The sequence below is a fragment of the Nanorana parkeri genome, unplaced genomic scaffold (assembly GCF_000935625.1).
Source record: "Nanorana parkeri isolate BGI_ZX_2015 unplaced genomic scaffold, ASM93562v1 scaffold181, whole genome shotgun sequence".
NCBI classification, from domain to species: domain Eukaryota; kingdom Metazoa; phylum Chordata; class Amphibia; order Anura; family Dicroglossidae; genus Nanorana; species Nanorana parkeri.
Window position 1 is genome coordinate 1,890,652 of NW_017306449.1, and position 17,308 is coordinate 1,907,959.

Consider the following 17,308-nt stretch of genomic DNA (forward strand, 5'->3'; position numbering starts at 1 on the left):
ATAAAGCATATATGGCCTGCAGATCCCTGGTGGGTATTTTAGAACCTCAACACTATAAAGGTGGCCATACACTTTACAACCATCGCAAGACCTTAGTCTTGAGATGGTTGTAAAGTAATTAAAAAAACGTACAATCTGCCCATCTTGGACAGGCAGATCATACTTGCGATCATCGCAAGCCCGCCCCCCTGAGGGGCGGGCTTGCGATGACCGCAATGCTGAACGGGCAGCGTGCGCACACCGACCCGTTCGGCATTTGTCTTCCGAGCACCGTTCAAAATTTCCTGCTGGTTTTCTAGCATGCTCCTTAGACAAAAGACGTGCGACCGTACAGTAGAAACGGTCGCACGTCTTCATTCACACTGCACGATTCTCGTACGATCGCGGGATTTCCCGCGATTCTCGTACGAGAATCGTGCAGTGTGTGGGCACCTTTAGGTTGTATTAGCCACTGAGCTTCCCTGAATAGTTACATTTTTTGTGATTTAATGTTGTATTTTTTGTTGGTGCTAATAGTTATGTTTGTCAGTCCCGAACCGTGTCTAGATTGGCAGCAGTTCACCGAGGAACCATACGTGCTCTACAGATGTTCATCACTCAGCTGAATGAACGTGGCGAGCAGCAGATACCCTCTCTCTACAAAGAGCTTGGCCATCTCATCCGCCAGCTTTCCCTGTGTACTGCAAAGCTGGAGAATGAAGGGGACCCGGCTGCCTCCAAAATGATCATTTCAATTCTCCAACAAGCTGAGGTATGCTGTATGATTATATCAGGCATGTGATACTACTACTGTCTCTAAAATGAAAGTGACTAGATAGAAAAATGATGTCTGCTATTCAAACTTGTTTTTGAAGGTGACAGTTCTGGGGCTGTCATCTATCCTTACCTTCACTACTTGGTGAGCCACTGACCTGGAACAACCATGTACATATCAGTTGTTCACTTCTGGGTTATTAACCCTGGTGTGTTAGCTTTGTGAATTGAGCCTGTGGTGAGTCTATTCAGGAAGTAGTTTGTTTATATCTTTTTTTTCTGCAGAATTTGGTCCTGGTCACTGCTAGAGGATGCTGAAGCTGAAAAAAACAACTTTGTATTGGGAAAAATAATCAGTCATTTTCTTGTTCTTCATTCAGCTCCCTCTAGCAGTGGCCAGAAGAAGCTGCTCCAGGAAAAGACGATGTAAAACAAACTACTTCCTGGCTGAAGTCCTTCAGTCTGGACCTTTGCTTTATCACAAAGCAGATACTTTGAAACTGGCTTTTTAAGCAGGGCTGGAACAACTAAGAATAATGGGTAAGCAGTAAAAGTAGTCTCATCCTTTAAATCTAACATGCAACATTGTTATGGGTTTGGGCTACCTGAGACAATTTTAGATGTCCAGCATTGCTACTTTAGAATAAAGCCTGATAATGTAAGCTACTGTAGTTTTGTTGGAAATGGTTATCCTACATGAGTCCATAGCACTTAATTTCTTCGTAATATGGTTTGTGGTGATGTATCCAATGTAGTTGTAATTTGGGGTCTCGGTATTCATCTCATATATTTCCTACATTGTTGTGTGTCTAGAATTTAGATTTACTTCTTAAAGATAAAATATCTTCTCAAGCAAGGAAGGTATCCCCAAATTCTGCAGCAGCTAGATCACCGCACACCAGGAAGAGCACTAATGATACCAGATCACCTACTAGAAGGGGCTGTGGTCCCCCACCTGTCCTCAAGCAGAAATTGCCACCAGAGGAGAATCAGAAACGTGTAAACAGGCGGCTTCTAGTTGGTAAGCACATTTATCCTTCAACAGATATTCCAACTTTAAGGTAACTTGTGTTAAGAGCAGCATGTAGGCTTCATTTGCGTATCTCTCCTGAAAATGCTAGCTCCTTAGGGGTTGTGCTGATCTTCTTATTAAATGGCCTGGAATAAGTGTGTCAACGTGGACTTCTGACTTTACTGGCTGCACACTAGATCAGTGTAAGTACATTGTATGTTCATACATGTTACATACATTGTATGTATGTTCACCATTGGTTCAATCCAGACAGCAAGGATATTAAGGCGGCCAGCATTGGCAGCATACTTATTTCTCTAAGTAGAGGATTCCTTTAAAGGAGAACTATGGGGTCAGGGCTTTTCCCCATAGTTTTCCTTAGGATAACGGGAGGACACAAACTAGCGTCCTCCCGTCACCCTAGGCTCAGTAACCGCGAGCTACAGCTCGCGGTATACTGAGACGCCGGAGCGGATCCCGACATTGATGTCGAGATCCGCCCAGCTGCGGGAGTGACAGCTGGCTCTGCCTATCTAGAGGCAGAGCCAGCTGTACCCGCCAGTCAGCGCTGGCGGAGCGGGGAGAGGGGAATCCAGCCCCTCCCCTGTCACGGCAGATCGAGAGGTGAGCGAACCCGGTATGTGTTCACTCACCTCCCTATCTACTGAGCCGACCTGTGACAGTCTCATTGTCGCTGGTCAGCTAGAACTATGAGGTGAGTGAAAAGCACTCACCTCATAGTTCTCCTTTAAACAGAGTTGGTTTAAAAACTAACAGCTTTCAAGGATTGTCATGCAACTGAAACTTTATGGAGATATAAGGTGAATTAGGAACCAGGGAACTATGTACAGACTTAAAGCAGACCACCTCCATCCTGCAGCACTAAGCATTCCGAAACGTGACCTATGGCCGATCTGTTTTACTGCTGGTGTGAGAGATAACATTATGATAGAAAATGTATTGCTAATCACACATGGATGGAAGGACCTTTAGTTGTGTTGTTAGCAATGCTGGAGCGCAGGGTAATACAGTTAGGGTACTGCAGCATCTAGCACTGGCCAAAAGCAATATCATTGCACTGCCTTGTATATGCCTTGTATAGGGAGAGCCACCATATTTTCCTATTACAGATAAAGGCTGTGCTTGCTATTTAGGAATACTTCATGGTTTACTATTTCTTCTTCTTTCACTGACTGGCCTGCTTAGACACAATGATTCAGTATTCTCTAGCTAGCCGGTTTTCTTACATACATCTGGTCACTTGACAGAAAACTTAGAAATCTGTGTAGGACGTAGCAGCATGTGAATATGGCACAACACACAAATAAAACTTGACAGTATACTCTTAAAGTAATTGTTCACAGTCTACCCTCTAAGCATACTTTTGTCCTTTTACACTTGTAATTTTTTTCTCATATCTCTTGGCATGTTAATTATTTCATACTTTTATTGAACTAATGTGTGCGCTTGTATTATGTAGATGAACCCCCAGAGTCACTAAGTGCTGCCACACAAACTGAACCTGAACCAGGGACTGCACAAGAGACATTGCCACAAGAAAGGCAAACAGTACTTCGGTCTGCTATAGAAACATTAATTCATTCTGGTCATCTGAATCGTGTGCCTAGGGGAGGGGCTGGACAGAACAGGAACAAGGGTATTTTGATTCGTCAAAGACCTCAGGTATGTCCTCCTAAGCCAATATCCCTCTAGAACAGTGGTTCTCAACCTGTGTAACCTCAGGACCGACATTTGTGCCTGGTCATTAAGTCGTGACCCAAGTCGCACTGCAATGGTACGCACTGCATTGTGTTCCGGTGTGAGTGAGTAAATTGTGGGTGGGAGGTGCGTTTGGGGTGCCATTCAAATGCACCAAAACGCATAGTAGGTTGTGTGGTACAGTGCGTTATTGACAGAGGACTGTTCGATTATCGCATTGTACTAGTGTGAACGGGCCCTCAAAAACACCGACAGACACACACAACTACAGACACAATCTCACACACTCCAAAAAAATGTTTTCCTTTCTTTTTCTTTTTTTTAAGTTCCACCCAGTCTCCCTACCTTACGAGAACTGGAGTGGGGTCCAGTGTGGGCTTCTGTGCTGTAACGGAGCTTCATCCATATGTGCATTGCTTGTACAGCTCCCTTGCACACCCTGTGGCGGTGGCAGCAGCCAGAATGTGACATCACTCCGGTCCAGGCACCTCTGCAGGATATGTGAGGGAGCTGTAAGCTATGCATCTATGTTTTAGTGAAAATTACCCTATTGTATTCCCCCGGAGTGAGTACTTTATTCTGTCTTGGCACCTCTGGCAGTGCCCACCACATTACAGTATGTAGCTCTGTATCCTATGGGAAGTATACTTTTTGAATAACAGGATGGAGGGGACACATAGAGCTATAGTTCTATCTTATTTTCATCTTAGAATTGGTATAAAACATGTGCCTAGGCAATATACATTTAAAAAAAAATATATATTAAAATCAATGAGGTACGTACCAGTATTTGGGCTATTGTTGCAATTTTGTTTTACTTCAGATGGTGATTGGCATTGCCTAGTATTGTCTAATGTAACAATGGTGCTGAAGTGCAGCATCTAATCATACATGTCTTCAAATCAATCTTTGTCCTGAGCTTTGTTCATTTCGTATTTTAGATTAAGCTCCACCTCTTTCATTACTGGGCCCAACTACCCTGCCATTTTACTGTTACATGCCAAGAATGTCTGCTGCCCACTCAGGTTCTGGCATTTGACTGTTTATTGATGGAGTTGACCTTAGTAATGGGAGGCGGTTGTGCTTAATGTTGATTTGGAAAGAAGATCCCTTGTAGAGCCTGGGTCCAGGAATCTAGTGTCTCCAAAGGCAGAAGGAATAATAGTCTAATGGGAACTTGTGGTACTTCCCCTGCTTGAGCCGGACTCTTCAGCTTGTATCAAGGAGTCAGAGGTCACCTGAAGTTAGCCATCTGAACCTTGTTTAAATACACATTGGACAGTTGGCAAGGGTAGCAATTGCCCAATCATTGACTGGTTCTCCTTATATTACCATATGATTAATTGTAATAGCAAATGTTCCTAACATTTATACTCTTAAAAAATCTTCTATATAGTCATATTGGTAACTATTGTTTTACAGTTTTCAATTGGTCTTCTCTACTGGTTACATATGTAGGTAAAACACATTGGAGGTAAAACACATCAATTCTGTACCACAGCAAGGCAATGATAACCAGGGGAAGTGAGACAGATCCTGAGACAAATTCATTACAAGGTTACTTCCATGACTTCCATGACATAAATTCTTCCCTTTGCTGCTCTGAAGTATCACTGCAATAGAATGAATCCTGCCCTCGACTACTTCTTAATTATGGGTCTGTTTTAGAGTGAAAATCTTCTTGTTAGTAATAAATCTATCTCGGAACTCTGCAAATGTGTTGCAGTATGCTGCTCAGGACTACAGACGCAGGGAGCTCAAATACACGGCCTGATAAATGTCCCCAGTGTATGATGTTTGTGGTAATTTTCCTTAATAGACAGAAAGCATTTGCAACTGAACATTAATTCAGGCTTGATTAGCACACAGGGGAATACAGTTTTTATGATGCAAAGTGTTCGCTTATGCTACGTTGTAGGGAATCCGACTGCCTCGAAAGATGGAGCCCTCTCGGCATGCACACTTCCAGGAGAAAACTGTGGCATTCAAGCTAAAGGAGAACCGTCCTGTCATCAAAGAGAAGAGAACTCCATGGGTGCCTCCGAACCCAACATCCCCACCAGCCTCTCTAAAAAGGTACACCACTAACCACTGGAATTGTGTGTGTAATTCTTCCAGATCTGGGCAGTAATCCAGTGTGACACTTTGCCTCTGTGCAGGAGCTTCCTGTTATAAAGACAGGTCACTGCTGCTCTCTCTCCTCCCCTCCTGTAGCTTTCTGCAGGCAGTCTGAAGTGGGTGGCACCTGCTGGGTCCCTCCTATGTACAGCACTGTACATGGTTATGTACAGCACAGTACACAGTAATACCTGAGTTTGCAAAGGAATTTGGTGCAACAAAGTGGATTAATAGCCTTTGGGGCAATTGATGAGCATGTTTACATGAAAGGTTTTTTATTTTTGTGCTCAGAGTTCACCTTTTAATAATTTTGCTTTTTTGGCTTATTAGACACTTTGTCCTCTGCGAGAGAGTCATAATAGGGATCCAGAAAAAAAAATTATATATATATATTTAACCCCTATTAATAATATTATTCCCCTATTAATCCCACCTTGCCTTAACCACTTAACCATCACGTTCTCAAACAATTCACCACCACACAGCTACCTCCTCATGTATCGCTTGCCCCTCCCTTTTCGATTGCAAGCCTTCACGGGCAGGGCTCTCCTTACCATCTTGTCTTGAATTGTATTGTGATTGTAATATCGTCCTTATATTGTAAAGCGCTGCACAAACTGTTGGCGTTATATAAATCCTGTATAATAATAATAATCCCTCCAGGCCATTTTTTTTTTTTTTTTTATTACATTTCAAGGTTGAGAATTAAATCCACTCTGTTAATAAATTAGACCATAATCAAAAATAAGAATTTTACAAACATTGTTTCTCTACTGCTGTCCCCCATTATAATTTATAACATTATGTTAAATAGTTGAATAGTGTTTTGTGGCAGTTTAATTTTGAATAAAGTTATAACATCAGTAAATCACCCTTTTAATTTTACACTGCCCAACTAGAGTCAACTGGAACAGAGAAAAGAAAAGACTGGATGACTCTCCATCTCGATTATGCAATGAAATCGACTCACTGAAGGAAAATGAAACTGAAAAGGAAGACGTGACAAAAGAAGCTTCAAGGTGATATATTTAAAGAGAAACTGAATTCTTAAAGGAGAACTATGGGGTTAAGGCTTTCCCCCATAGTTCTCCTTAGGGTAACGGGAGGACACAAACTAGCGTCCTCCCGTCACCCTAGGCTCAGTATACCGCGAGCTGCTGCTCGCGGTATACTGAGACGCCGCAGCTGAAGCGGATCCCGACAATTGTGTCTGGATTCGCCCAGCTGCGTGACTGACAGCTGGCTCTGCCTATCTAGAGGCAGAGCCAGCTGTACCCTCCCCCGTCCGTTCCGCCAGTCAGCGCTGGCGGAGGGGGGAATCCAGCCTCTGCCGTGACAGGATCGAGAGGTGATCGAACGCCGGTATGTGTTCGCTCACCTCCCGATCTACTGAGCCGACCTGTGATAGTCTCATTGTCACAGGTCGGCTAGAACTATGAGGTGAGTGAAAAGCACTCGCCTCATAGTTCTCCTTTTTAAAGCTGTGACCAAAAAGGCAGACAGGGCAAAGGACAAGAAACCAATATTGCCTGTGGTCTCCTTGAGGCTGATCTTTCCCCATTACTGACTTAACATGTCTTGTTCAGCATGGGGTCTTCATCAGAAAGGCTCTAGTAAGCCTAGCAGTTAACAACACACCAAATCTCCTGAGACCAGCATTCAGAGGCAGCAGTTTAAGGTCTCACAGCAGATATACAGCTATGAGGCGGTAGGCACAGAAGTGCCTAGACACCTTCATGCAGAAGTACTTTTATTTTTTAGGAGGAATTTCAGACACAAGGTACACATTTTTCAGGGTACAGCTTGGGCACAATTAATATTCTAAACGTATGTAGCACATTTCCATTTGAGTTGATGAGAGTCTGTTCATTATATGTATTTGCTGTTTCTTAGGAGGTTGGCTTGGTTTGATTCTGAAATGGCAAAAAGGGTGCATCAGATTGATGATCTATACAGAAAAGCAATAGCCGATGCGCAGGATCTTAGGTAAGAAGGTATAAAATTATTGCCTGAAGCTTAACAACAATGATATGCTGAAAACGAGGTGGCTAAGGAAAGGAAACGGGTATATTTCTGTTCTGGACCCTGTTGGGAAAATTTACAGTGCTCTATCTCCCTTTGACTGGTAGTTACTGGGACTGTAAGGGCTCATTTACACCATAAGCAGTGACTGGTGTTTTTCAGCAACTAAAGAATGCCAGTCACCACTAGAGCACATAGAAAACACCACAACGCAGTTCTGGAAAAATGCAAAAAATTTTTTTGCCGCGCACTGGATTGCAATACAGGTCACCACACTACAGCGCAGCACACCACACCTGAATGAGGTGTACATTGCCCACACACTAAAACTGAATGTTTTAGCTTGCAAGGGAATGTGAATAAGCCCCAAGAGTGATGACCTCTCAAGTGGGGGCACAGCAATAAAAACATTGCGCCTTTGTCAAGATTTGAGGATTCACTCCATTCATGTCCTGATCATCAGGGAAATCTCCCCAGTAGGGACAGGACTATAAAAACCTGAGAGAGTTTTAACCCTTCCTAAATCTATTCGAAATGAAATTAAAGGAGAATTATAAGGCAAGTGATTTTCACTCAGCCTCATAATCTAAGTCGACCTATGACAATTAAACTGTCACAGGTCGGCTCAGTTGATCAGGAAGTGAGCGAACACATACCGGCTTCTCGATTTATCCGTGCAGAGAGCCGTGACTGTCACGGCTCCCTGCAGGGATTTCCTCCCCTGTCCGATCCTCCTGAGTGCCGAGTGGAGGAGCGCTGAGTGGAGGAACTAGATAGGCAGAGCCAACTGTCACTCACGCAGCTGGGTGGATCCAGACAGAATTGTCGGGTTCCGGCTGCGGCGTCTCAGTATACCGCAAGCTGTAGCTCACGGTATACTGAGCTTTGGATGACGGGAGGACGCTAGTTTGTGTCCTCCCGTTACCCTTAGGAGAACTATGGGGAAAAGCCCTAACCCCATAGTTCACCTTTAAAATTACCTACAGCCCACATTTTTTTTTTTCTGATTCCTGCATCAACTGTGTCTGGCCACCATTTAAAAGTCAATTTGAAAGTGTTATTTTTATTATTGGTGCAGCCATTTTGCCCAAATCAATTCTTGGTGACATATATGTCTTGGATATTTCAACTTGTGAGATCTTCCTGCCATAATTCCACATTGTTCACTCTCTCAACTGGAAGTATTGAGTATTTTCACCCAAATTCCTTCTATTGCATTCTCCATAATATAAATTTTAAAAAAAATGTCAAAAGGGAGATTGGTGTGCAGACCCAGCAAAATAACCACAGAGATATTAAAGATATCACCAACAGGGTCTCCGAGAGATGTAAGAACGTTGTTAATTGTTTTAATGCCAGCAACTATATAAAAAAAAAGAAATATACATTTTCAGTGGATTGACCCTTTAAAGTACACCCTTTGGGAGTATGGTAGTTGTAAGGAGTTCTGAACAGAGTCATCTTCACGTTATTTAATTGGCTCCTGTTTAACTCGTCCCTGTATGCATGTGTAATAGGGACCTTTAAGGTGCCCATGCACTTTACAACCCTCGCAAGACTTTTTTGTCTTGCGAGGGTTGTAAAGTACTTTAAAAAAACGTACAATCTGCCCATCTTGGACAGGCAGATCGTACTTGCAATCATCGCAAGCCTGCCCCCCTGACTGCAATGAGGGGCGGGCTTGCGATGACTGCAAACGGGCAGTGTGCGCGTGCGCACACCGGCCCATTCGGCAGTTGTCGAACCAGCAGGCCACTAACTCGCCGAGAATCGTACGATTCCCGGCGGGTTTTCTAGCATGCTGGTTTGACGGAAGACGTGCGACCGTACAGTAGAAACGGTCACATGCCTTCCATACACTGCACGATTATAGTACGATCGCGGGATTTCCCGCGATTCTCGTATGAGAATCGTGCAGTGTATGGGCACCTTTAGATTACGTCCTCAAGGGCATGGACAGTATGTAAATCGCTGCATAAATTGTCTGCACTTTAAAAAAAAAAACAATAATAAATTACCTAGCTATCCCCCCTCCCGGGTACTTTTTTGCAGTATTTTAGGGATGGCGAGGGGATACAGCTTCAATTAGTGGACCTTGCCACTGAGGTGGAGGATCTGCTTTAAGATCTCGGTCGCCACTTGGGAGTATGGGGTAGCTTATTACTGAACAGTGTGCTTGGCAGGACGTGTATGTTGTGATGGAGTCAGCATACTTTTGTTTTGTTTTTTTTAATAAAGGGAAGAGGTTCATGCAGTAAAGGATCTGGTAGATGACGATTTTGCAAAAAGGAATGCATCAAGACAACAGGTAAAATCTAGAAATGGAGTAAACATTAAAATTCATTATACAGTTACCTTAAGACATTTCTTTGAGAGGGGATTTACAGTACTGATGGGATGAACTTATCCCACTGAAATAAAATAATTGCTATAGAGAATACTGTGTTTGTGTTACAAAACTGAAAGGTGAACTTTAAAGCTGAATGCCAGGCAAACATCTAGATACAGTTTTTGCATCTAAAAAATGTTTGCATATCCTTGTGGATTCCTATACTTGAGACAGTGAAATATATAATTGCAGGATGGCAACTAATCATTAACAACGCTGTCACTTTCTGGTTGAATGAAGTGACGCTATTATGAATACATATTAATGGTGATTTTATTATGCAGTTTAAAGGCATGTAGCCCTCTTTCACATCTCTGTGATGAGCGAGTGCATGCAATAAAGCATGTTGCAATGTTAGGTGCGTTATTTCTTAAGGGCACGTCAACACACCTAGCCATCGCATGTATGTTGCATCACATGGCATGGTAACCTAACCACTTTGAGTGGGTTTTAGATGCTGTAGGCAGCCCATTCTGGACTACTCATGTGCTGCCCTGCCACAATGCACCGTGCAGTGTATCTACAATGTCTCATGGCAGATTTGTGAATGGGGGATTAGTATTTTGGCTTTTTTAATATCCTATGTAGGGCTGCAACGGCTAATCGATTATGAGGAGGGAGAGAGAGGGTTTTTTTTTCTTAATGCAACCAATCGATTAGTTAAAAAAAAATAATCGGGCAAATAATCGATTTATGAAAATAATCGTTGGCTACAGCCCTAATCCTATGTACTATTTAACTTTTTAACCTGCTTACTATTTAATTAGGGATTAGTGCTGTGTACTGTTCAACTATTTTAACTGATTGCTATTTATTTCAGTATTAGCACTGTGATATGTTTCCGATATATTTTAGAGGTTATTTGGGGATGCCTGTTAATCACTAGCTGCTCAGATTAGCCACTTATGGTTTTTAAATGCTGAAGAATGTCTGCTTTGTTTTTTAGCCCAAAAGCCAAAAGGACTCCTTTCCAGAAAAGCAGAGAGATGAAAGTCTACGGGAACTAGATTCATTTGATAGAAATGATTATACCAACATTCTCCCACAAGAGGATAGCAACGTGGAGGCCATGATTGAGAGAATAGAGGAAATAGAAGTAAGATTTTAAACCCGTATTACAACTATAGGAACTGCTGTTAAAATACTAACCATTTTATAGCATATACAGAATATGTTGCATAATATTTACCATTGATTTGCCTAAGCAAATTCCAAGCTCATTTTACTTCATTCAGACTGGACAATAATAGTAAGAGTATACAATGAAATATGTCATCATGTCATAATTATTAGTTTCGTCATACTAAGTCATCTCCATACTATGGTGCATACAGCAGAACCATTTTGTTGTCTCTAACTTTGCTTAAAGGAGAACTATGGGGGCAGTGTTTTTCCCCATAGTTCTCCTTAGGGTAACGGGAGGACACAAACTAGCGTCCTCCCGTTACCCTAAGCTCAGTATACCGCGAGCTACAGCTCGCGGTATACTGAGACGCCGGAGCGGATCCCGACGTAAGATGACGAGATCCGCCTAGCTGCGTGAGTGACGGCTAGCTCTGCCTATCTAGAGGCAGAGCCAGCTGTACCCGCCCCCTCCCCCGTCCGTTTCGCCAGTCAGCGCTGGCAGATCGGAGCGGGGAGAGGGGAATCCAGCCCCTCCCCTGTCACGGCACAGAGCCATGACAGGATCGAGAGGTGAGCGAACCTGGTATGTGTTCGCTCACCTCCCGATCTACTGAGCCGACCTGTGACAGTCTCATTGTCACAGGTCGGCTAGAACTATGAGGTGAGTGGAAATCACTCATCTCATAGTTCTCCTTTAAGATACCAGAATACCTGTGTGACTGGTCTGATGGTTTTTTTTTTTTGTTTCTTCATATTTTAGAAATACCAAGAATTGGTTTGTCAGCGGTTTCAGAAGATAGTCTATTCAGACCCAGATTTTTGGGCACAAGAAGAAAAGGGTAAAGTTTCCTTATTCCTTGTTTTACATACTACAATATTTGCCATGCCTTTTATTTATGTATTGCTTTATTAAGATGGCCTCTCATTACAGAACGATTACATACAAACACGGTCAAGAATCCTAGCTCTCCCCATCCCATTAGGTTCACAAAGGCTACAGGGCAACGGACGCCTGTTGTGGAAATTTTGCTGGAAAAGCCCGTAGAAGGAGAGTAAGTAAAATATATTTTCAGTAACACAACTTTCATGTATTATATGTGTTATCTGTGTTCTCCAGTCTGTCAGTGACTAATTGCTGCCAGCCTTAACTCCATTCCCTAAAGTGGACCCCCCCTTCACTAAAAATCACAGAAGCATGCACGCTGATATAAAGAAAAATGTGGTCATTAGTTGAACATATATTGCTTTTACTTACAATTACTGTTTTTCCACTTCCTGATTGAATGAGGCACTGGTGATGGATCCTGGGAAGGCTACATCACCAGTGCCTTCCTGGGAAATCTCACCTGTAAAATGCAATATCTCACGAGATCTCAGGGGAAAGGCATTTTTCTCTATCATCCATTGAGGGACACAGCTTTGAAGAAATCTGATATGTAGGGTTATTCTGCTGCCTCTGGGAGAAATGCCTCTGCTAGTGGTCCTCTTGAGCAATTATAAGAGCTTTTTCCTTAGCATATAGTTGCAATATTTGCATAAATTAGTTTATTATGACCAGTATGATTTATTATAATGGCCAGACATTTTCTTCTAAACAACAGAGGTTTAGTGTCTTACTGTTGACTATGACAGCAATTATATCTGAAATATTGGTATTGGGGACCAGAAAGCAGTGAGATATCAGTACATTTTCTGCATCCCCCTGCAACTGTGGCCTGCCAGGGTATCACCAATTGGCATAGTGGTCACTTCATTCCCTTTTCTACCATATGTAACACAAATATAACAGTTCCATTGTTGCTCCTACATGTTGTGGATTGCCATGAAGTAGGGGACCACTTTTTGTTGATGTGGAAAACCCCTTTAATGAACTGTATATATTATCTTCCATCCAGTATATTATCCCCTTTTATTTGTGTTTTCTATGTTGTAGTTCACTCCAGATAAACAAAGAAGAGTTATCTCGCTCCTCTCCACACCATTTTATTCCACGTCCTGGATCACATGATAAAGGGCTCATACCTATATCTGTTCCTCATCAAATGCTACAAAGTATTCAGAATTATACAGAAACATTTGACCGGCATCTTCGACTGACATCTCATGAGGAAGTGGGTGCATTCAACCCATGGTACATTGCAGAGAGGTAAGTTATCAGTGCAGTAAGACCCTGTAAGTTGTTGGCATGAAAGCTGTTTAGAAGCTTCCTTAAACATATATTTACAGAACCTCCATATCAGATAATTTTTGAAAATGAAGTTGTTTAACACTCTGTTATGTCGTGTTCCTTCTAAACGTTTGACTGTAAAGCAGCCCTTTTAAACCTTTTGCTATGATGGAACCCTTGAAATCATTTTCAGATCTTGGGGAACCCCTCCAAAAAATGATTATATCTACAGCATGTGGTAGATTAGTGTGATCAGTAAGTTGTGTGTGTATATAGGAATAATTTTTAAAAATCAGAAAAAAATACATTGGTGGTCAGTGAGAAGAATGTCTCTTACAGACAGATGAAAAGAACATTGGTGTCAGTGATTACTTACCGGATAGATGAGTGGCTCTACATGTCCCTTGCCTTTGGCTCTGGCTAGTGGTGTTTGTGCCAGAGCCATATAGGCACTGACAGGAGAAATACTGTATTGGAGCCAGACAGCTAGCATTATCAGAAGGAGGACCGGAAACAGCAGCTTACATACTTCACCTTAGGGCCTATTCACATGATATCAGGTGCGGATCTGCAGACTGATGCAGTGCGTTTTTGCCACTTTTTGGCCGTGTTTTTGATGCGTTCAAGTTTTTTTTGTTTTTTTTTTGCTGGAGTGGGGCTGTCAGTATGTTAGCTGCAGTGCAGTGCGTTTTTGACGCGTTTGCGGACCTGACAAAATGTGACATGCAGTATTTTTTCTGTCGTAAGCTGAACGGACTGCGCACGTGAGAACTGTAGCCCATAAAACACATAGGGATACATTGGGATGCATTTTGAGTGCAGCAGCGTACGGAGCCGGTCAGCACACAAAACGGACGTCGTGGGAACAGGCCCTTAAGGTTTACCTTTCACACCTCTGTTGTTCATCTGTTTTTAATATGCATTTTTATGCACATTTTTATGTCTTGCAGTGCATTTTTATGCAGGAAAAAAAATGATATGCATGGTCCATGGTCCTTCAGTGGAAAATGTGCTTGCTGCAACAAAAACTGCATCAAAGTTGTAACAAAAAAAAAAAGCACCACACTAAAATATACTGTTCCAACGATGATAATATTATAGAATAGTGGAAGGCTTTAGGTTCAGTTTACAGTACATTAAAACTAGAGGTGCACCGGGATGGAAATTTCAAAACCGAAATAAAAAAATTGTCCGAAAATGTTTTTTTATTTACATTTTTCAAATATTTTAATTTATTTTTTATAAACTTTTACATTTTTTTTATTCATTTTTTTTTATTTTTTACTTTATTTTTAGGGGCTTTGGGGTAATGTTAGGGCTCTAAACAGACCCCCTGATATTTCCCTTTTTAAAATAGAAAAAGACATTGAGGACACAAAATGTATATTTACTAATAACTTAGATGGAATCATGCCATTCTTCTATAAATTCCATGTATTCATTATTTTGCAGCTTGGCAGAAGAGATCATGAATGACGCCTTGGGTGAGGTAGCAGCAGAGCTACATGAATTTTGTGATGATTACGCTGAAGCTGTCTTTACTTCAGAATTTATGGAACCTGCAGAAAACAACCACTAACATTATTTACTGTCTTGAAGAGGCGGTTCACTACAATGTATCTGTACAATCGTACCCGTCCTTGCAAAGCAAATTTAAAGCATTAAAGTGTTTCTCCCAGCACACTCTTGTAAGCTGGGATGCTTGTAATGGCTTGTGAACAACCTTAGGGGTAAAGAGCAGCTTGGAGGTAAGAGAACCAGTCTTTTAGAGCCTAAGTACATGCACCATATATTGCCTGGGTAAACCTACCATGAGGGAAAAAAACCTTTTGCATCCGGTGCACACCATGCTAAACTTCCACAATTATGCTTGCACTTAGGAGTCAGATTCCTCTTGGAATCTCACAATCCAAGGCGGGTGCCTCGGTAACAAAAGGAAGGGCACACTTAAAGGAGAACTATGGGGTCAGTGTTTTTCCCCATAGTTCTCCTAAGGGTCACGGGAGGGCATAAACTAGCGTTCTCCCGTGACCCAAAGCTCAGTATATCGCAAGCTACAGCTCGCGGTATACTGAGACCGCTGCAGACGGGACGGGTTCCCGACATTACTGTCGAGATCCACCCACCTGCGTGAGTCACAGCTGGCTCTGCCTTTCTAGAGTCCGGTCCGCCAGTCAGTGCTGGAAGATCGGAGTGTGTAGGGGGGGGAATCCCTGCAGGGAGCCATGAGTGACAGTCACGGCTGTGCAGGGAGATGATCGAGAAGCGAGCGACGGTATGTGTTTGCTCACTTCCCCATCTATTGAGCTGATGTGTGACAGTTTCATTGTCACGCGTTGGCTCAAACTATGAGGCTGAGTGACAATCACTCACCTCATAGTTCTCCTTTAAAGCAACTGTGGTTTATTGTGGTGCATTAGGGCTTCTACTTGGAGCTTAGATATTGGGCACTATGCGCAGTTGAAAGTATGTGTGATCTAAGGTAACATTTGTTTAAGCGACTCTGTTGAATCGTGAAAATTTGTTTTTACATATTTAGATATGTAAATTCTTTTTATTTTGCAGGGGCAGGATGTTGCTTTATGCAGTTTTATGTGCCATGGCAGGTTCAGTTTACATGTTTTTGACTGTGAAAAATGCCTCATCATTTTAGAGCGATTGACATTTCTCCTGCCTTGCCTCTTGTGAAATATTGTTAAGGATGTTGTTTTACTTGGTTTTTATGCTGGATCTGCTGTCTTATAACTTTGTATTCTTATACCTTTTATGTATGATCTACTTTGTAAATGCTACCTCATAAGCTTTCAATTTACCATGCACCTTTTTACACTATTTTTGTATGTGTTTTTGTAATAAATTGCACTAATCTGTTCAGTGGCCTCATAGATCAGAGAAGGCAGTCTACAAAAATGCACGACAAAGCAAATGCAAATACAAAAGCAATATGTATCATTTCTCCAGGGCATTAACCTCTTGCCGTCCGCCCGTAGTAAAAAAACGGACGGACGGCACTGCTGCATCTGCGGGTTGCCGTCTCCAGACGGCAATTTTTTTCATCAATTGCCACTTTTATTAATTTGTACAAATCAGTGCCCCACTTCAGACTGTCACGTTGGAGTCTTTTCTTAGCTTCTTCATCAGTGTCAATGTCCATCACCTTTTTTTTTTATCTGTAATAGTGAAGAATTCAGCAGGGAAGGAAAACTCCATTGCAGATGCAAGTGGCAAAGAGCTAAGACATCAGTTGCAGATCAGATCTCATTGCTGGAGTTACCAAGGGATTTATACAAGGCTGATAAATTAGTTTCTTGTTTATTAAGGGACTCAAGTATTCAGATACTGTTGGGTTATACTGCTGCCTACAGGAGGATTGAACACTGGCAAACAAAAAAATATAGGCCAGCCCAAGGAAAACTCCTCCACTCAATGCCTCAGTTTTAACCGAGTGTCCTAGGAGGATATACTGCAAGTATTTTCTTACCAGTCTGTTAGTAACTAAAAATGAGTAAAAGAAACTGTAGTCACCTCTAATAGGGTCTGCATCATCAGAGACTCCTTTAGCTCCTCCGGGTGAGTCGTATTGCCTGATGTCAGGGGCATTTACTGCAACTGAAGACTTTGTGGCCAGATTCACAAGTTCTCACAGATATTCACAGCAGAGGCTGCAAGTGCACCCCAGCACCTTTTCCTGCTTGTGAACATCTCTGACTCAGATTCAGAATACCAACAGTCTGTCTGTCTGTTTTTGGGACACTGCAGTCTCCTGCTGTCACTACAGAATTACAAGGGATAGTTTTAGACCCTATTGATGCAATGCATACCGCCATGCATTTGAAGAGTCGCTCTACTGTCTCCAGCCTGAGGCCCTTCAGAACTCCTACAGTTGCAAAGATATTTAAACTACAGCCACTACTCAAGGCATTCCTCTTTGTGGACTGGAAGCACTCTGAAGGGTCCTGGGTCCCTAGCGAGAATGTGTTGGAACTGTTCCCCTATGAGGGGC

General features: G+C 42.3%; 1 protein-coding gene across 1 annotated transcript in view; it reads left to right on the forward strand.

Annotated features, from left to right (window-relative positions):
- KIAA0753 (KIAA0753 ortholog) overlaps positions 1–14,889 on the forward strand; it is a 26,791-nt gene extending 11,902 nt beyond the window's left edge. Inside the window, exons 6-17 of the mRNA XM_018554994.1 lie at positions 530–751; positions 1,567–1,774; positions 3,246–3,448; positions 5,403–5,560; positions 6,502–6,621; positions 7,496–7,588; positions 9,863–9,932; positions 10,960–11,109; positions 11,899–11,977; positions 12,070–12,190; positions 13,072–13,284; positions 14,758–14,889. Of these exons, the coding sequence (XP_018410496.1) occupies positions 530–751; positions 1,567–1,774; positions 3,246–3,448; positions 5,403–5,560; positions 6,502–6,621; positions 7,496–7,588; positions 9,863–9,932; positions 10,960–11,109; positions 11,899–11,977; positions 12,070–12,190; positions 13,072–13,284; positions 14,758–14,884 (1,764 nt within the window). The 3' untranslated portion in view covers positions 14,885–14,889. The remainder of the gene's footprint in view (positions 1–529; positions 752–1,566; positions 1,775–3,245; positions 3,449–5,402; positions 5,561–6,501; positions 6,622–7,495; positions 7,589–9,862; positions 9,933–10,959; positions 11,110–11,898; positions 11,978–12,069; positions 12,191–13,071; positions 13,285–14,757) is intronic.
- The last annotated feature ends 2,419 nt before the right edge of the window (positions 14,890–17,308 follow it).